This window comes from Gopherus evgoodei, chromosome 4, assembly GCF_007399415.2.
Source record: "Gopherus evgoodei ecotype Sinaloan lineage chromosome 4, rGopEvg1_v1.p, whole genome shotgun sequence".
In the NCBI taxonomy this organism is placed as follows: Eukaryota; Metazoa; Chordata; order Testudines; family Testudinidae; genus Gopherus; species Gopherus evgoodei.
Window position 1 is genome coordinate 15,202,742 of NC_044325.1, and position 20,567 is coordinate 15,223,308.

The 20,567-nt window shown below is 42.9% G+C and overlaps 2 protein-coding genes across 3 annotated transcripts in view; one reads left to right on the plus strand and one right to left on the minus strand.

Annotated features, from left to right (window-relative positions):
* Window positions 1–458: 458 nt before the first annotated feature.
* Window positions 459–12,566, minus strand: SIX4 (SIX homeobox 4). The gene is made up of 3 exons (XM_030558517.1): window positions 11,429–12,566; window positions 8,352–9,046; window positions 459–5,665 (listed from the first exon to the last, which is right to left on the minus strand). The coding sequence occupies exons 1-3, from the start codon at window positions 12,256–12,258 to the stop codon at window positions 4,869–4,871; spliced, it is 2,322 nt and encodes a 773-aa protein (XP_030414377.1). The 5' UTR covers window positions 12,259–12,566; the 3' UTR covers window positions 459–4,868.
* A 1,440-nt stretch (window positions 12,567–14,006) lies between these two features.
* The window catches only part of MNAT1 (MNAT1 component of CDK activating kinase), a 201,981-nt gene continuing 195,420 nt past the window's right edge, over window positions 14,007–20,567 (plus strand). For both annotated transcript variants that reach the window (XM_030558526.1, XM_030558527.1), the window contains exon 1: window positions 14,007–14,157. In XM_030558526.1, coding sequence (XP_030414386.1) covers window positions 14,069–14,157 — 89 coding nt within the window. In that variant the 5' untranslated portion in view covers window positions 14,007–14,068. The remainder of the gene's footprint in view (window positions 14,158–20,567) is intronic.

Sequence of the window (20,567 nt, forward strand, 5' to 3'; positions counted from 1 at the left end):
TCAAAATTATTAATATTTTAATGACTTAAGATATTTCTTGATCATGAAGACTCTATGACAGATGCCTATTGGAGTTCCATACACTTGTTTCATATGAAGCAGAAGCGATACATCTTGTACTTTTGTCATGAAAGGTGCACAGGCACTGAAAATCTATGCACAGGGACTTTTCCAAGCATTCCACACAAATTTGGGCCAAATTCTACACTCTGTAATGTCTCTGCTATCGATAAGGTTTTATAAGGCTTGAGGACAGAACGTAGCCCTTATTGCCTCCCCATGGATTTGGGGGTATTTCTACTGTTCACTGCAAAATTTAAGCTTTCATTTAAAAAAAAAATGGTTCTAGCCCTTCTGATTGGGAAAACAATTTTCTTAACAAGCTTTCGTTGGTGAATACCCACTTCATCAGATGAATGTAGTATTCACCCATGAAAGCTTATGCTCCATTACATGTATTAGTCTATAAGGTGCCACAGGACTCTTTGTCGATTTTTACAGATCCAGACTAACACCGCTACCCCTCTGATAATTTTCTTAATGTGAATCAGTGGAATTCTGTCTTCCTTAGTTCACAGACATAACTCTAAGAAGTATAAACTGCCCCATTAATTTCAATAGGGTGTTAACTTGGAAATCTAATTACAACACTCTGAATAGATCAACCTTGTTAGTTATTTCACTGCTGCCACTTTATATTGGGCCAAATTCATACCTAGTATAACGCCAATGAAACGAATGGGCCACAGACTGAGCTGGTGTACTCTGACATAGCTCCATTGACTTCAGTGGAGCTCTGCTGATTTACAGCAGCTGAGGATGTGGCCTAACTGTGTCCATGAACATGCTTATTCAGTGTGGTTGGATTCAGTTGAAAGGACATTTCACAGGAATAAGATTGCAAGACTTAACGAGGCAACTGACTGGCTACTCTGCTACACAGATGAGCCCTCTGGTTCTCAGCAACATCAGGGTGAAATTAAGAAAAATTCTAATTTATTCAAAAAACTTTACAACATTTTGAGGGAATTTGCTTAATAAGCTTTCAGCAGATTTCCCAAACATTTCTATAGAAGCTGGGTCAAAGATTTAGCAGAATTTGGCAACATTTCCCATACAATTTCCAGTGGACTTGGCTTTAGGTCACTGTGCACTTTACTACCTGTAGATGGCCATGGTGTGATGCCAAGCTGCCTTTCACTTTGCAAGTCAAAAAGTATAGCATACATACTTCATATGTAAAGTTTAAATGATTCTTTATACCCATCCACATTAAATAGAAGAGGGAAGAAGAAGGGTATTTTGTGCTTGAGCAAAATATAAATACGTCTTCCATTTAAACAAGAGAACATCATAGTAAAGACTAACGCTGAGATTTTCCAAGCTGCTTAGGGAACTTGGCCTATTTACAGCCGTTGAAGGTCTGGCCCTAAATATTGTAATGGGCTCTGTGTACTGTGTAAAGAAAGCAGGTTGTCTGCTTGTCTGGGCAGATATGCAAGGACCACATTATAATAAACTGACCCTTATTTTACTCTAGGAGTAAAAATACTATTTAAATAGCCACAATAAAAACACTGTACTGGGCAATGACACTTTGTATTGTGCATATGCACCCACAGAAAGCGTGAGGTTATAATTGGATCATATGGTGGGAATGACACTTATTTTAATGGAGGAGAGGAGAAAAGAAAACATAAATTACTTGCTTTCTGGAAGACTAGAATAGACTTATCTGACACTGTCCTGATCCATTGCTTTATGTACATTTTTGCATCCCCTGCCATCCCTACATTGTGTAGAACGGGCAAAACTCTTGTTAAAAGTACCAGACATTCTGAGGTATGCAGCACTGTTATGACAAATACGATTTTCATGTCAACCACACGGCATAGCCAAGTAATTCAGAGCCTCAGTAACATAATTAATACAAACAGAAAAGTTACCAGCAGCATGTGTGCTGGCAGAACAGCATAGCAATTATATTATAATATCTGATTGTTTTAACAGCTGAGAAAGTTATCTGAAATATTCGCTAACTTCCCCCTAAAGACGGTTAGAGCTCTGCAGAACAAAACAGGAGGCTCAGAACACTTCTACAGCCACATATAGCTTTCAATCCATGCATACAATTTCCATTCATGTAATAATAATACACAATAACATATGGTGTTTCTACTCTTCAAACAATAACAAATTAATTCTCACAAAATTCTTGCAAAGTGGATAATTATTATTGTTATCCTCATTTTATGGATGGGGAAACTGAGGCAGGGGTATTATGTGACTTGTCCCAGGCCACAGAGGGTGTATGCGAGGTGCTCAGATACTACAGAGAGAAACAGTGTCAGAGCAAGGACTGGAAGTCTAAGTCCCTGACTTCCCATCCTGTGCTCTAACCACACCTCATGTCAGTGGGAGGCATGCATGCAGACTCAGGGCAGTTGATGGCTCCAAGTTTTGTTTTTAATAATAACAAACATTTTAAATGGATTGCTTTTAACAACATTTATGCAAGTCAGGGAGGTAGCCAAATGGCTAGTTGCCTTCTTTTCTCCATATACTTTGGAAAACCTCAATGACCTCTTTTTACAAAACATATACTTCCTTCCCGCCCCTTCCCCCAAACTCGGGCTGCAGTGTTGAATGGAACAATTCTCTGCAACTCAGCTTAGAGGCTCCATGCTGTTACTTACAAAAATAAATTGTATGCGATATAGTGCAAAACAACAGTGACGCTATCATAGTGTCACCCAGCACATGGAAAAAGCCATTTCTTTAAAAAATGTAGACAGGACCAGTTAGCTATCAAGACAGGATGAGACAGGGAGACTCCTGGTCAGAACTGACATTATCTCTGTTTGCTTTTCTTTAAATTGTTTTTGTCTTTTTTACAAAAGATGTTCTACATCAGTTCATTTCAGGCCTGACTGAAAGTCCATTGAAGACTCTGAAGGCATTTCTGCTGATTTCAATGGTCTTTGGACCAGCCCTTTTAGGAGGATTAATTCATGCTTTAATTACTGTTTATATTCACATTAGAGTTAAAAAAAAAAAATAAACAGCAAGTAGTTCTTCATAGATCTGCATTATTATTATTATTATTAAAGCTTAAGGTTGTGCTTTTTCAGGTTAAAAAAAAATCCTATAGACAAAAGGTGAAATGTGCTCCATCCATATGGAGCCTGAGTGTTGTGGGTGGAGTGCAGAGGGCTAGGGAGCTGAAATCTTTCCCCAGCTCAGAGCCAGCAAATACTTCCACTGCACAGTGCCCTCAAACCATTAGGGGTTCCTGTTGCTGCCCGTGGCCCCGTTGAAAAAAGCATCCTTTTGTTTAGGAAGGGCATATAAATACATGTTTATGGACGTTCCTGAATCAGGGCCTCTGTGATGGAACAGCAGTTACGCACCAGTTACATGGGGTTTGGGGGCCAGTGGAACCTTGTAAATACAGAACCTCCTTCCCTAGCCCAGCCCATCATAGCTATCCATACTGGCCGATGTGAGGCTTTTCTTTATGGTTGCTCTGCCCACTGTACCTCTGTGGACCCTCCTTTGCAGGGATTAAATGGTGCAAAGGGCCAAACTCTGGCCCTACACACAACTGACGAATTTCACCTAAAATGACCCAGAGACCAACTTGTCTTACTCAGGACTTACTTGACTTCAATGGAGCTACTCACAAGAGTAAGGCTGGCAGAATCTGGCCCTGAGGATGGATAATTGCACACAAGTCTTTTCATTCCTCTTACCACTGTGCTTCAGTAACAAGGATATAAGGCCACTAGGAAGAAAGGCACGTGGAATTTTGTAAAAATACATAAAACTTTTAACTAATTTGAAAATTACTAAGTAAACAAAACGTAACAAAAAAAAAAAACCCAAACACAAAGATGAGAGGGATAAATGTCCCAGTCTTGCAATACTGGGAGTTCATTTTTTAGCTTCAGTGTGATTAACATTGTTCTTTTACAGTCTATTGATAAAACTCATCCCTTGAAAATCCTACAAAAAAGTAAAACCTTGTTGAAAATAACTGTTTACTTCCTGTTCAAACGATAAAAATAAATTAAACAGTCAGAAAACATTTCAATGCACTGTATCTAAAGTGAAAGAGACCAACATAAACCATAAATAAAATCCATTGTACTAATAAAAAAGTCTCCTTTATAATAACTGGAATAATATTTACATTCATACTGGAGTAAAAGCTTTAGAGTTGCATAATTAGAGTTTCAAATCCCCTCCCGCCCCTTTGCTGAACTGGCAAACCGCTAGTCATAACATTTAGAAATCTGCAAAAGTCTGAAGCAAGATTTTTGGGATGAACAGAAGTCTGCTGGAAAAAACAGCGACAGTATTATTTGCAATTGTGTTTAGTTCCTTAACCTCAAACACCATGAAAGTAGCTTGTGAGGTATCGTCTATTTTCTTAAAATCTGTTCAATGCCCATGGACTAGAAGTAAACAACAAAGACTGCGTTGTTTCTACCTTTTTATAAAGATATTTCATTTTCCTAGTTAATATTAGGAGTGTATACTTATTTATGAAATTATACTGTGGCATGAAGATTCTATTAAACTATTAGGGTTATATTAGTAAACCAGAGCAATGCACATCTGCTTGGTTGTTTAGCTCGTATTTCCTCTAACCTGCGTCCCTTAGTCTGGTTAAAAGAGCATATTGCATGCAAACAAAATGTAGCAACCTAATTCCATTATTGTAGATTCCCATGTACTTTAATGCAGATTATTCAAATGTTCTTCTGATTTGAATTGTATTAGTATTTTCTTTAAATGCAAAAAAGGTGGTGCTTTTTAGGGCCTCATGAGGAGACATATCTACTGAAACCAAAAGCAAGAAAAAGTTAAAAATCTTGCATATCTTCATCCATCTGAACTGTCTGAAGTTTGGCAAGCTCTTTTTTGTCTGTTTCCAGTTCTTCACAGACCGTATCGACCATATTACTCATAACATATTTGGATTTTGTGTCCAGCATCATTAAGTTGCTGGTTGACTTACTCTCAGAATTGGATAAGAAATTCTCCTTGACCTCGGGTGCTGACTGCAGAACTAACCTGTGCTCTCTGACAAAATCCGGATGAACTTGTGCAGATGGATGACTGACATGGTCTCCAGTTGTTGAAACTATTTCCCGGAGTGCAGGCTGTGCTGTAGAAATTGACATGAGATCTTGACTGGTAATGAGGGAACAGTTCTGAAGAGTTGCATAGTTAGTGTTGCTGATAGATATCACAGTAGACGTATTTGTTACAGCTGCTGACATAGACTGACTCTCTGAGATACCAGAGTTCAGTTCTGCAGCATTTAAAAGAGAGGGTGGAGCTAGGGAAAAATTATGTGAGGGAGTTACATTTACTAAGGAGGAAGCCATGGACTGGAGGCCTCCACTAGCTACATTTTCAGAAGATACGTTTACGTTTAGTTGTGAATTCTGACTGACAGGCATTAACTGAGAAAACACAAGACTTCTTTCCAATCCTTCTTGTTTAACAGATCCTATGGCCTGACCTGAATTGGGAACTGTATACACCACTGCACTGGGGGTGAGAGGGCTAAAGAAAACCTTTCCTTGCTGCACTGTTGAAGAATCACTTGTAAAAGTCCCCCCATCTGATGTACTTGGATTTATTGAAATGTTACCTAGGAAAAAAAGAAAGTATAGATTATAGTTGATGGGAAGCTGTGTAATGAAGCAAGTTATTCTAGTATATGCTTTGGTCACCTCAGTTTTAGGAAATTTAAGCTAGAACTACAGACAACATAGAAGCAATATTCTTTGGAGTATTTTAGAGAACATTAGATATGAATGAATGAAAGCCCTGGAATGTACAAATTACTTGTAAACTGAGAAAAAAGGTTTCTGGTATGTTAGCACCTTTCAAGCTCTCATTGAGTGGTCAAATAGTCCATACCGGTGTGATTAAAATGAACACGATTTGGCCTTCCTTAGTAGCTACCACTAGATTTCCATCAAAGAACAGAAACATAAAAAGCTTCTAAGTAAAGACAGTTCAATGACAGACTAAAATTACACATGGAAAATTATAAAAAAAGCTCATGAAGGGACTACTGAGCTAAAAGCTCGGTGTGTAACTCTGCAGAGACATGTTCAAAATAATACCTTTCACCAGGCTTTCTATATGCCAATTTAGTATTCAAAAGTGTCTTATTTTGTCTGTCAACACTAATCCTTTGAACACATTTCTAAGAGTGCAGTCCTGCCACTTTTACTCATGTTGGATAGTACATTACTCAAGGTGGGTTGCCCCATTAAAAATTATGGGACTACTTGTGAGAGTTAGGAGCTACTAAATGTGCAGAATTGGACCCAAAGTTGGTTATACAGCGAGTCCAGTAAAAGTCATTATTATAACGTGTCTCTATGTGCAAGATAAATTGGCTCTCAGAGCTGTTTCCACCTTTTGACATCTCCAATTCTCCACCTCTTTCAGGAAACTTTTAGAATGATACTTGTACGGGTCTGTAATTGGTTCTGGAGATACTTGTTTTATAACATGTATAGTGCATAGCTCACTTAGGGCATGTTTAAAATGGGGACTGTTTACCTCCCCCTTAGTTTTTCATTAGCCAATATTTTCAAGATGCTCCTAGAGACTTTTTTTGGTTCCCATAATTGTTTCTACCTAATGAATACACTAGCAAAATGAAGGAAGAAAACCAAAAGTTATGTAGGAATAAGATATAAATAAATTATAGCAGCTTGCTTAAGACAGCATGGAACGTATTTCACTATGAATACAAAACCAGTTACCCACTAGTCTCACAATTTAAAAACCGCTGAACGGTAAACATGGAGGTGTCTGATTTTTCTCTAGCCTGGAATCCCCACTGGGGATTGATCACACTCTGTCTAGTAAGGTGACTTCTCTCTAGCGTTGAAAAATGCTGACTCCTTCAGATAAAGGTTTACACCACTTCTTCAGGCTGTCCAACACTATTTCAGGTAGAGAAATTTCTTCCTCACCTTTTGCTGGCTGTCAGCCTATGCCTTGGAGCATGTACATTAACAGCCCTTGTAATTTCAGATGGTATTCAAATAAAATATCTAAGCTTTTTTATGTCACTAAGCTATTTGTCCAATAACTTCCAATGATAGTGAGTTGCATAGAATATCAGGGTTGGAAGGGATCTCAAGAGGTCATCTAGTCCAACCCCCTGCTCAAAGCAGGGCCAATCCCCAGACAGATTTTTGCCCCCAATCCCTAAATGGCCCTCTCAAGGATTGAGCTCATCACCCTGTGTTTAGCAGGCCAATGCTCAAACCACTGAGCTATAGTTCAGAATATTTTTACACACACACTCTTGCACTCTCTCCCCCTTCATTAAATTCCTCTTTACTGGAAAAATAATTAACTCCTTACACACATGCACCTCAAATAAGCTAAATTGCAGTACAATTTGATTGTTGTTATATTATTCACGGTCCTTGCTATTACACAGAAATTCATATTTGGTTTAAACAGTTTCCTAACAGCAAAATGCTGAAGATTAATAAATTATAGGATAGTTCAGCTTTGCCTTTACTTTATAATTCACCCAAATCAAAATAATGATCCAGAACTAGATTTGCTTTGCACAGATTTTCTCCCTTACTAGCCAGAAAAATCAATCCATAATAAATGCTAAGGCAACCTCTAAAATAATCCGTTGGGAGGAGTTCATATAGTTGGTATGTTCATCCACGGTAACATACATTTCCCTGGGGCTAAGGTTACCTTTACCCAAAACATCTTAACATTTTATATCTACAAGGAATCACATATTTCTGTGATTTCTCTTTAGATTAGTTGTTCTTAATTATAGGATGGACAGATTACAAGCACAACTGATCAGTCTTGTTGTGCCTGTATATTTAGTGGTTTTAACTTACTTTTACAAAATGCTTTGGTTAAAAACAGTACATACTTTCTCACTACCTGCCAGGCTAGTTCTCATTTTAAGACAGTATTAATCAATAATCTTTTCTTTTTCTACTTATTGATTTAACACATTTCTGGAATTGTGAAGATTAATACGGAAGGATTCCTAGAATGGTATTTAAAAAAAGACAGTAAAATACCAGACCTTCCTTTGTGCTGCATTAGAAAAAAAAAGAGTCCAGACCCCACATAACTTGATCTTTGTGAATCGAGGAAACTGATTGTTACAGGGAGATGTTGTAATGTATGATTTCATGTACTGCACACTGCAGCTGCCAGGATGCTGTAACCATACACCACTGCACAAATATGACACTATTAAAGATGAAATGTATTCCATTGTTTCCCCTCAAAAAAGTCTTTACTTTAGTAAAGAAAACTTTTACCTTGAGAAGCTGCCACAGAAACAGGAGGCAGCTGCAGAGGAGAAAACCCGATGCTTCCATTAAGCAACTGGCCATTTGTTCCTGAATTAGGGATCTGGACAATGCCATACTGGTTTATTTGGACAGGAGCAGTAAAAGTAACTACAGACCCTCCATCTTGAGAAGCAACAGTTTGTATGCTTTCCCTTTTCACTTCACTGCTTGGTATTAACCCTGGAAATGAGACAGGTACATTACTGGGACTATACGATGTTGGTGCTGCTGCAGAATTAGACACAGGGGCCTGGAGGATTTTGAAGTCCTTGACATCTTCAGAAGAAGACACCAGTATGTCACTGATTGACACTCCATTGCTCACAGCACTTGAAGTTGTTTTGGGTGGATTTAAAGTTACTGTCTGTGAAGTCCCCATGCTGAGACCATTGAGGATTACTCCATTGGGTCCTTGAAGAAAAGAGCTCCCATTAAGAAAGACAGAAGAAGTACTGGCAGGCACTAGGTTTCCATTCAGCAAAATGCCAGAAGAACTTAGAGATATTTTAGTGTTTCCAAGCTGCTGCATGTACACTGGTTCCATGTGATTGGGAAGGCTTAGGCTGGTAGCTCCATCAGACGAGTTGGGGAGTGGATGTGGAGATAAATCCTCCTGCCCCTTACTGGATTCATCTTCTGTGCTAGGGTTGCCATCTGACTCGCTATGGGGAAAGATGGAAATATGATATTTCACTACAATGACATTATTCATAGGTTTTAAGTCGAGAAGGGGTCACTACGGCTATCACAGGCCATAGAACAATATCCAGTGATGTTTATTGTTCGCATTTGGTTTTTAAAGCAAGCCTTAAGTCCTTTTAAGAGACAGTAAAGGTTTAAAAAAAATAAATAAAAGTAAAGCCAATCATGAGTAGTGTGAAACTTTACAGACTGGATTGCAGACCAGTAAGTATATTCTCTCTCTGTGGTCATCCACCCAAAATAATCAAAGGGAACTGCCTCAGGGCCATCTCTTTGCCTGCTAAATTGGCCAATGGAATGATGTGTGCATGTGTGAAATCCAGCAAGCCGAGGAGCAGCCATTTGGTAAGTTATACTATGCCTTGTGGCAGCTGTACGAGGTAAACCAGGGTCCCAGTGAGCACTGTTGAACCCAGAAAGTATCTACTGTCTCCTGTTAAATAAAGCCATGCTCACCGGACTCACTGATATTCTAAAGGGGAGGCTGGGACCACCCCCAAATACCTCACACCTGGTTGCATTTCTTGAATGTCTAGATCTAACATGACAACTTCATTCTGTTCCAATTTCTCCTTTCCCAAAAGGGGAAAGTGACCCACTGGTACCTTTATTCACAAATGAGACAAAGAAAATATTCCAGACTTCCGAGGGGGTGGGAGGGGGAATCTATTGTGGTTGCATATAGTATGATCAGACATCCTCGTATTTGGTTAATTTTTATCTCTGAAGAATGGGACTACCCAGACTGCCACCAGCCTTTAAAAGCAGCACTGCTTTGATTTATTAGTTGAGACTGAACCTATCTAACAGTTGGAGAGAGAGTGACTCCTGGAGGCAGATCCAAAGAGGGCTCCAGCCCAACTCTTCCTCCAGATGCTTGGAAATGAAAAAGAAGGGTGCCTCTTTCCTCTCTCCTTCGTGCAGGGGGCCAATTAATATTGGAAAGGATTTGGTGATCAAAACCTCCATAGAACACACCCAGGAGTTTTTACCAAGGGAAGATCTCAACAACCTCCCCATAAGCCTTAGGGGCTGGGCAGATGGGGTGTTAAATGTGCTGTGTGCCATCTAAATCCCCCCTTGTCCTGCCAACACCCCAGGACACACAAGTTCCCTCTGTTTCTGAGCCACCCAGGGCTTGGCTTTTGCTGACTTGTCTGCTCGAGTGCATTTTTCTTTCTTAGTTTTTTGTTGCTGTTGGTTGCTCTGTGTCTCTCTCTCCACAGCCCTTTGTCCCTTTGATGTGTCCCGAAAAATGGGGGTGGAGGGGGAAGAGGCTTGGATCAGCACAATCCCTTCCTTGGTTGAGAAATGCCTTGAGGCCTTTTTCTGCCCACCGCCTTTGGAAAGGAAGGAAGGGGCTGGAATGTGGCCTGTATGCAGGGAGGTCACCTCCACCTGGCCGGCTCAAGGCGGTGGATTTCCCCCTACGGCCCCACTCCCAGCCCCCATGTCCCATTAGCCCACAAAGGAGCAACGTGTATGGAGCCAGGGACATGCCTGGGTTCCATGTCCCAGAGCCAGGGCAGGACTTACTGGGCACAGATATAGAGCTGGGGCAGCCTGTTGAGTCAAAATTGCAGGGACACGGGTGAAGAACGTGGGAAAAAACAGCTGACTGCGGGGCGCAAAGGCGCCCCCCCGCCAATATTCTACCGACTAAGCCCCAGCCAGCACCAGGAGACCCACTCGAATGAGGCCCGTGGGAATCTTCCCATGGACTTCACCCGGCTTTGGATCAGGCGCGGTGGGAGCCAAGGGCCCGTGCTCCCCGCTAGGATCGCAGTGAAACCCGATCCGAACCCGCTCAGAATCAGATTTCAAAACAGAGCAGCGGCCACAGGACGCCCCCGCCCCTACGACTTAAAAAACTCGGCAAATGATTAACTCTGTCAAATAAAAAGCTGCCCGACTCCCGCAAGCATTGCACCAGCCCAGCCCAGCCGGGCGCAGTGTCTGCCCCTGGGAGGGGGGGGGGGTGCGCGTAGGAGAGAGCTGCGATTTTGAGAGGGAGGGGGGTGTGCGTGTGGTGGGGGGGCACTTAGCAACTGCCCAGCCGCGATCACACGTTGCATGTGAGTTGGGGGGGGGTGCAGACCTGCACCGAGCTGGTTGGAAACTTCCCTGCGGTCGCTCGCTTCTCACACACACACACGGCCCGGGGTGGGGGAGTGCAGGGGCTGTGTGGCTCCGGGGAGAAAGTGAGAGCTGGGGGAGGAGACCTGAGCTCCGGTCCGGTGCCCGGCCGGGTGGGGGTGCGTGCAGGAGCAGGCTGCTGGAGGTAAGCGCCATGTTTGCACGGGAAGAAAGAGCCCGGGCGAGCGAGGGAAGTTGGCGCTCACCTTTTGGACTGGGTCTCGGAGGGGTTGCGGTCCCGCTGCCGCCGGTTCTTGAACCAGTTGCTGACCTGGGTGAGGGAGAGGCCGGTGATCTTGGCCAGGTTCCGCTTCTCGGCCGGCGACGGGTACCGGTTCTGCTTGTAGAGCTCCTTCAGCGCGTTGCGGGACTTCTCCTTGAAGCAATACACCGTCTCCTCGCCGTCCCAGATGGTCCTGGGCAGGGGGAACTTCCTCCGCAGCCGGTACTTGTCCACTGCCCCCAGGGGCCGGCCCCGGGCTCGCTCCGCCTCGGTGTAGCGCGCCTTGTACCACAGCTCCTGCAGCAGCGGGTGGTTGGAGGAGTCGAAGCTGTGGCCCTCCAGGATGCTGTAGAGCTCCGGGTAGATGCCCTGGTGGAAAGCCACCAGCGCCCGGGCTTTCAGCAGGCTCTCGTTGCCACGTAGCAGATCGCTCTGGGGCAAAGACCACAGGAACCTGGCCAGGCGGTCCAGGTTCCCACCTTGCTGCAGCGCCTCGCAGACACAGGCTACATGATCCGGGGAGAAAGCCAGGGGGGTCTGGGAGGAGGAGGGAGAGGAGGAGGCGGCGGCAGCAGCAGCATGGTGATTCCTGGCCAGAAGTTCAGTGTGGAGCAGGAGCTGATCCGCAGCTCCCTCCTCCCCAGCCGCGGAGCCTGCCTGCTCCATGGGGAAAGGGGCAGCGGGCGGCGGGGCAGGGTTGAGGGCTGCCCTTTCCCGGGGCGCCGTGCCTGCTTCGGAGAGGATTTCCATCACATTCTCTTGCTTGATCTCCACCGCGCTCGGGAGCTTGTCTTGGGGGGAGGCAGAAGACATGTTTCCCCCCCTTTCTCTCTCTCCGCAAAGTCCACTCCTCCTGCTTTCGGCTGGATCTAGCCGATCAGGTTTCCTCCCGGCCACGCAGTAACCATTAAGATAGCTGCTATAGCAAAGTAGTGTAAACGGATCGCTCCTCTCCACGGCTCCCCCCAACGTGACTCCTCCGCTCGCTGCATACTATATGGCACAAGCAGCCTGCGGGCCCAGCCGAGCCCACTCATTGGCCATTTCACATTTTGGGGGCGGAGGATCCGCGGTTTCTATAGAAACCGTCAATCAAACTCCCTTATTCTCCCCCGCCCCAGTTTGAAACACCTATACCTGAAGTTAGAAAGGGTTGATGGTGTTTGTTTCTTCTTTCCTCTTGTGTTTGTTAGTCAGGTTACTTAAAGGACCTTTCAGCACTATAAAGCAGGGAAGTTCATAAGTAGCAGCGCAAAGGAAAGCTCAACGCGGTTATTAAACGGGGAGGACAGTCACCTTTTAAAATGAGTTGGCCACACTAGAAATATAAACCAGAGAACATGTTGCCAGTGTAGCATTACAGCATATGCATATGGAAGTAGGATCATTTTATTTTATTTACTGAATTACTTCTCCGACCCCCTTTAAAACACAGCAGCTCAAGAACATGAAACAGTAAAAAAAACCCAAACAACAATTCCAAGATCAAATGGGATTGTGAAAGATCAAGAATCTGTTGCAAACGCTTAAATGAGGATGTTATGTAGCGTCTTATTTTTCAAATGTTAAAGCATACACTATAAATAGCGTGGCATAAATACACAAAACATGAAAGAAATGAAACTATACTCCTCACCTTAAATCACCCAGAGTTGGCAAGTAAGGCAAGATGGACATGATACAGCAAGGCAAATGAAATATCAAAGCAAGACGAGTAATCCCTGATGATGAGCAGCAGAAGCTGATCCAAACATCTGATAATAAAAGAGCGACTAGGTTCAGTGCACGGGCAAGAAAAAACTGTATCTGCACAGTGTACATTCTTTTCTATTCTTTTTTAAATTTGTACTATTATTCATTGATTCTATTATCTGTTGAGAGCATACATCACAAAAGCAAGTTATTTGACTCACTAGAGCCCCACGCTTAAAATAAAGTCATAATGGAGCCTGGTTTATTATTTATGATAAGTACCAAAGAAAACAGAAAAGAGTCATCAACGCAAAGTGTTAAAAATAGCCCTTTCCTCCGTTTCAATGGTTTGATCCATCAGTTTCCCCACCTCTCAACACTTCATGCAAATAGCAAACCTGGGTGCTTTTGAGGACATGCTGTATAGCACCGGAAATTCTGTCCTACAATGCTAAGTGTTGAGTATAACAATCAGTTGAATACTTTTATAGGATAAGACTGAAAAACCCTGGACTTTATAAGCATCAGGCTTTTTATAGATATTGTTGTACATACAGTATGCCTGTCTCTACACTCCTACTGTGATATTTATTTGCATTCTGTGGTATTTAGTTGCATTCGGATTAAAATGCACATGCATGACAAAAAATCTTGTAATTTTTGCTTTAACACATGTCCCCCTTTCTCAGGAGAAGGGACTGGGAGAGAAGTTGTGTATGGCACAAACACGGCGCACAATTGAGTGCCCTTTTCTCCCCCCCCACCCCCTTTCACCAAGCCCAGGAGGTTAGCAGCACAGCACGCCTGCTCCGAGCGGAACGCTTGCTCTGCGGAGTTAAAGGCCCGGCCGGGCCCTGTTTGCAGTGACAGTGCTTGGAGGAGGGAGGGGTGGGAAGGAGCTGGTGCCTGGCGGGAGGGGGTGGAGGCGACCATGGACGACCAGGGCTGCCCGCGGTGCAAGACCACCAAGTACCGGAACCCTTCCCTGAAGCTGATGGTGAATGTCTGCGGGCACACGCTGTAAGTGCTGCTGCGCGCGGGCCCTGGGGAGGAGCGGGCCGCGTTGCTATGGGGACATTGAGCGCCACTAGCCCCTGTCCTGGGAAACCTTCCCCCCGGGGGGCCTGGTGCCTGGGGCTCCCACCGCGGGGAGGGGCCTTCGTCCGGCTGCTGTTGGGCAGGGGGACTTTGTCACTCCGCCAAAAGCAGTGGGGGTGGGGTTGGGGGTGTGAAGCGGCTTGCCCAAGCTGGGGGAGAGGAGCAGGCTCAGGGGTGAAGCTCCCACGGCCCACCCACGAGGAAGGAGGTGTGTGCGTGTGTGAATGTGAGAGAGGGAGAGATGGGGGATTGCTGGTACAACTGGTGTGTGTGTGTGTGTGACATCACTGCACATAGGGCGGCCTGAAGTTCCCAATCCAGGGCAAAGGGGCTGTGAAGATTGTTACACGTAAAGCAGCTGAGCCTCTCTATAGCAGGACTGCTTGCAAATAGTGACCATAGTATAACAACATTTAACATCCCTGTGGTGGGAACAACATCTCAACAGCCCAACACTGTGGCATTTAATTTCAAAAGGAGGAACTATACAAAAATGAGGGGGTTAGTTAAACAAAAGTTAAAAGGTACAGTGACTAAAGTGATATCCCTGCAAGCTGCTTGGGTGCTTTTTAAAGACACCATAACAGAGGCCCAACTTCAATGTATACCCCAAATTAAGAACCACAGTAAAAGAACTAAAAAAGAGCCACCGTGGCTTAACAACCATGTAAAAGAAGCAGTGAGAGATAAAAAGACTCCCTTTAAAAAGTGGAAGTCAGCTCCTAGTGAAGCAAATAGAAAGGAGCATAAACACTGCCAAATTCAGTGCACGAGTGTAATAAGAAAAGCCAAAGAGGAGTTTGAAGAACGGCTAGCCAAAAACTCCAAAGGTAATAACAAAATGTTTTTTAAGTACATCAGAAGCAGGAAGCCTGCTAAACAACCAGTGGGGCCCCTTGATGATTGAAATACAAAAGGAGCGCTTAAAGACGATAAAGTCATTGCGGAGAAACTAAATGGATTCTTTGCTTCAGTCTTCACGGCTGAGGATGTTAGAGAGATTCCCAAACCTGAGCTGGCTTCTGTAGGTGACAAATCTGAGGAACTGTCTCAGATTGAAGTGTCGCTAGAGGAAGTTATGGAATTAATTGATAAACTCAACTTTAACAAGTCACTGGGACCAGATGGCATTCACCTAAGAGTTCTGAAACAATTCAAATGTGAAGTTGCGTAACTATTAACTAAGGTTTGTAACCTGTCCTTTAAATCAGCTTTGGTACCCAATGACTGGAAGTTAGCTAATGTAACGCCAATATTTAAAAAGGGCTCTAGAGGTGATCCCAGCTATTACAGACCGGTAAGTCTAACATCAGTACCAGGCAAATTAGTCAAAACAATCGTTAAGAATAAAATTGTCAGACACCTAGAAAAACATAAACTGTTGAGCAATAGTCAACATGGTTTCTGTAAAGGGAAATCGTGTCTTACTAATCTATTAGAGTTCTTTGAAGGGGTCAACAAACGTGGACAAGGGGGATCCAGTGGACATAGTGTACGTAGATTTCCAGCAAGCCTTTGACAAGGTCCCTCACCAAAGGCTCTTCCGTAAATTAAGCTGTCATGGGATAAAAGGGAAAGTCCTTTCATGGGCTGTTAAAAGACAGGGAACAAGGGGTAGGAATTAATGGTAAATTCTCAGAATGGAGAGTGGTAACTAGTGGTGTTCCCCAAGGGTCAGTCCTAGGACCAATCCTATTCAATTTATTCATAAATGATCTGGAGAAAGGGGTAAACAGCGAGGTGGGAAAGTTTGCAGATGATACTAAACTACTCAAGATAGTTAAGACCAAAGCAGATTGTGAAGAACTTCAAAAAGATCTCACAAAACTAAGTAATTCGGCAACAAAACGTCAAATGAAATTTCATGTGGATAAATGTAAAGTAATGCACATTGGAAAAAATAACCCCAACTATACATACAATATGATGGGGGCTAATTTAGCTACAATGAGTCAGGAAAAAGATCTTGGAGTCATCGTGGACAGTCCTCTGAAGATGTCCACGCAGTGTGCAGAGGCGGTCAAAAAAGCAAACAGGATGTTAGGAATCATTGAAAAGGTGACAGAGAATAAGACTGAGAATATATTATTGCCCTTATATAAATCCATGGTATGCCCACATCTCGAATACTGTGTACAGATGTGGTCTTCTCACCTCAAAAAAGATATACTGGCACTAGAAAAGGTTCAGAAAAGGGCAACTAAAATGATTAGGGGTTTGGAGAGAGTCCCATATGAGGAAAGATTAAAGAGGCTAGGGTTCTTCAGCTTGGAAAAGAGGAGACTAAGGGGGGATATGATAGAGGTATATAAAACCATGAGTGATGTGGAGAAAGTGGATAAGGAAAAGTTATTTACTTATTCCCATAATACAAGAACTAGGGGTCACCAAATGAAATTAATAGGCGGCAGGTTTAAAACAAATAAAAGGAAGTTCTTCTTCGCGCAGCACACAGTCAACTTGTGGAACTCCTTACCTGAGGAGGTTGTGAAGGCTGGGACTATAACAGTGTTTAAAAGGAAACTGGATAAATTCATGGTGATTAAGTCCATAAATGGCTATTAGCCAGGATGGGTAAAGAATGGTGTCCCTAGCCTCTATTTGTCAGAGGATGGAGATGGATGGCAGGAGAATGATCACTTGATCATTGCCTGTTGGGTTCACTCCCTCTGGGGCACCTGGCATTGGCCACTGTCGGTAGACAGATACTGGGCTAGATGGACCTTTGGTCTGACTCGGTATAGGCGTTCTTATGTTCTTATGACCCTTGGAAAGCATTTGATAGGTGTGAGCCCATCTATTTACTTCCAGTGTGGTTGCAATAATTTGGTGGGAAGCAGCTGCATCTTGCATGTGTTTGTCCCTTACTGTACTGCAGGCTTTCAGATTGCAATAGCTTGTTTCCTGTTAAGTATGGGTGTGTGTTTTTTTTGTTTTTGTTTTTGTTTTTAACTTCTGGAGGATTCTCAGTTAAATCTAGTCTATGAGGAGTGCTGCTGTGTGCAGAGTGACTTTAGTTTACAATGCATAGAAAGGCCTGAAAGCCAGCAATGAATCCTGCTCATTTGCTGTTAAGCACACAAATTGTTTTAAAGTCCAGGTGGTCCGACAATAAGAAGCCATGTTATAGGTTAGCATTTGTGCTTGAAACGGAAGCTCCTACTAGCTGTAAAATCCAACTGGATATGTAGCTGTTTTGTGGAGTTACTGTTGTTTTTCTCTTATGGGTTTTGACATCTCAGGAGTAATAACACAACAGACTTGGCTGCTCTGTGTGTATGCTATTGTGAAGCTATTTCTCAGCGAGAATGTTGGTTCATGCTATAGCATTCAGACTGTGTAACCTTATTTTCAGTCACATATTTTAATGAAAAGGTACTTTTTTGGTGGAGGAGAAACTTTTCATGTTTAGCACGCTATTTAATAAACCTCTCTTCAGTTGTTGTCTGAGTTGGGAAAATAGGAAAAAGCACTTTCTACCAATTAAAACTTTCATCAGCTGCTTTTTTATGTGCACCTGAGTAATTAAAAACAAAAAAAGTGGTGTTTTTAAAAGTTGGGCACATGTGCAGCCCTGAATGAGGAATACATGTGCTGATTTGTTGGAAGAACTTTGGTTTGGAAATGACAATATTATGAATAATTGAAATCATGCTCAGAACATGATTAACTCAATCATTCATTACACTGTAATTTTTTTTCAGATACACCTATTTGAGGAATCATTCTTGCCAGTGACTGTTGTTGGTTTAGCAGATGGTTAGTTTGGTTGTGGAGATCTTTCATAATTTTCAGGCAGGTTTATAGTGTGCATCCATAAAGAGGTTGACCTGCTACTTGAGTGAACACTGGTGAAAGCTTTTTACTGCGATAACAACCCTCCTCAATTTTTCAGCTCACCACTTTTCTAATGGGTTATAAAATTTTAAAGCTAGAAGTCTAACAAACTCAAGTAAGTATATAGCAGATGTACATGTGAACTGAGTATGTTAAAAGGGCAGGATTTGGATGATTTAATGTTTTGATTGTGTTTTAAGAAGCAGAACTATGTCCATCTGAATATATCTGTTTCCTGGTTAAGTCTAACCAGGACCAGCCAGGCCCGGTTAGTACTTGACTGGCAAACTTTCAAGGGGAAAAGAGAGTCTGTGAAACATGCATTTGTGGTGCAGTAGATTATTGCTTGTATACTTCAGACATTGCATTTTTTTCTATACTGCTTCTCCAGTAAAAACATAAACAAATGGAATGTTATAATTTTTATATTTAGTATCCTTTTTCTGTAATTTTAGCTACACATGGTCTTTTTTTTTAATTACTATGCATGCATGATTTATTATTTTCAGCAAAAGTGTCTGTTTATGAGGTTATGCACAAATGCAATATGGGCTTGATTCAGCAATGCTTATTGCTACTGAGGAGCACTTATTCAAGTGAGTAAATGCCATTGATAATGTGAAGTAAGGGTGTCAGAACTGTGTCCTGTATAAGCAGTATGACAAATCTTTAGCTAAATGCACATTTCCCCTAAATAATAGGTTACGTTATAACTATACACCACTGCACACTTCCAGTAAAGGCCAGAATAAACAGTTGACCTTTGCATTGTGTTTTAAAAGCTCAATCACTGCAGTGCAGGGAAGTGAAATACAGAATTGCAGAGCCTCTACTGAAAGTAATTCCGTAGCTAGATGAATCTAGGGACCGTTAGTGATACATTATCAGCTGACCTCAGCTGCCGTGGCATGACATGGAAAGATATGTGGTCTCCTGAGGTAGCTGAAACCAAACCACTGAAAGATCCCTTGTGTAACTGCTGTACAACAGTGTAAAAACTCCAAGTGTAAAGGTTCTTGGATTTTGTTATGGTGAGTGGTTACGAAGCAGGGAGTCCCAGGTGTCCTTGTGAAGTTAGAGGTGCCAAGGAGCATGGATTGCGGCTGCCCTTGTCACATTCACATCTGTGTCATGGGTCTAATTGTGACTATTAAAATGAAGGGGGTACAACATTACCTGTTTGGTTGTGGGCAGAACTGTGGACTGTCATTACTTCCCTAGCTCCTGTGATGGATGCCCCACTCACTGTTTGACTATATGTATTTTCAGGAGCTCACTAGTTACAGGCACTGAAGAAATGGTGCAGCTATTGGAAGAAAGAGTAGGTGCACATATTGCTTTCTCGTGATGGTAATCCACCCAAAAAACAGTGGAGAAGGTCACCGAGCCTTGTCGGCATTAGGATTTGGAAGTTGTTAACTAACGTGTTAATAGTTTAGTGTAGACAAGGCCTTTAACACATATAATATTTATGGCAACCAAATCCTGATCTAGATGAGGCTAAAGAGATTAGCAACTTTACCAACTACTTACTGTTGTTCAGAACTATCCAGGGCCGTGCGGGATCTCTGTCTCTCTCAGAACAGGCCAGCACATTCCAGTTGGACACTGTGTCCTACTGCAGGGGCTCTCTTTCTGAGATCCCCGCGACATACTATAAAAATGTCACGGCCCACCTGTGCCACAGTAGCTGATTTTCTGCATATAAAACCAGGGCTGGCAGTGGGATGTAGCAAGCAGGGCAACTGCCTGGGGCCTCATGCCACAGGGCCCCCCATGAAGCCACATAACTCAGGCTTCAGCCTCAGCCCCAGATGGTGAGGCTCAGGGCCCTGGGCTTCAGCCCCATGCGGTGGGGGTTTGGCTTTCTGTCCCAAGCCCCAGTGAGTCTAATGCTGGCCCTACTTGAAGGTCCCCCTGAAATCTGCTCGAGGCCCCCCAGGGGGCCCCACAACCCTGGTTAAGAACTACTGCCCTACTGTAGTGCATACATGCAAGAGGGTAAAATTAAGGTCAGTGTGGGAATCTGATCTTTAAATTTATTGGCTTGCATTGTAACTGTAAACTCCACACCTTGTTGTGGCATAAATGTGGCCTTTTCTCTCTGAATATCGAGTAGTTCAATATTGCATTTTTATGATCACTTCTATGTTAATAATCTTGTTTCTGAGGGGTTCACATTTTAGTAGTTTGATATTATATCTCATGACATTTTGTCACCGAGTTGGAAGCCCAGATGACAGCCCTGACAATGATGAGACACCACTGACCCAATCATGGAGGGGCTGAGAGGGGAAACAAAATGGGTCATCAGTCACACAGTCTGTATTAATATGCTGTTGTGGTTCTGAATGAATGACATTCTGAGTTAAGGTTAGTCTAGTGCCCTTTACCTTTCCTTCTCAAAATCATTACATTATGTGTGGTCCTTTATCAGGTGCTCTCATAAGAGGGTTTACATACCATTGTCCTGATCCTACAATTGATTATATATG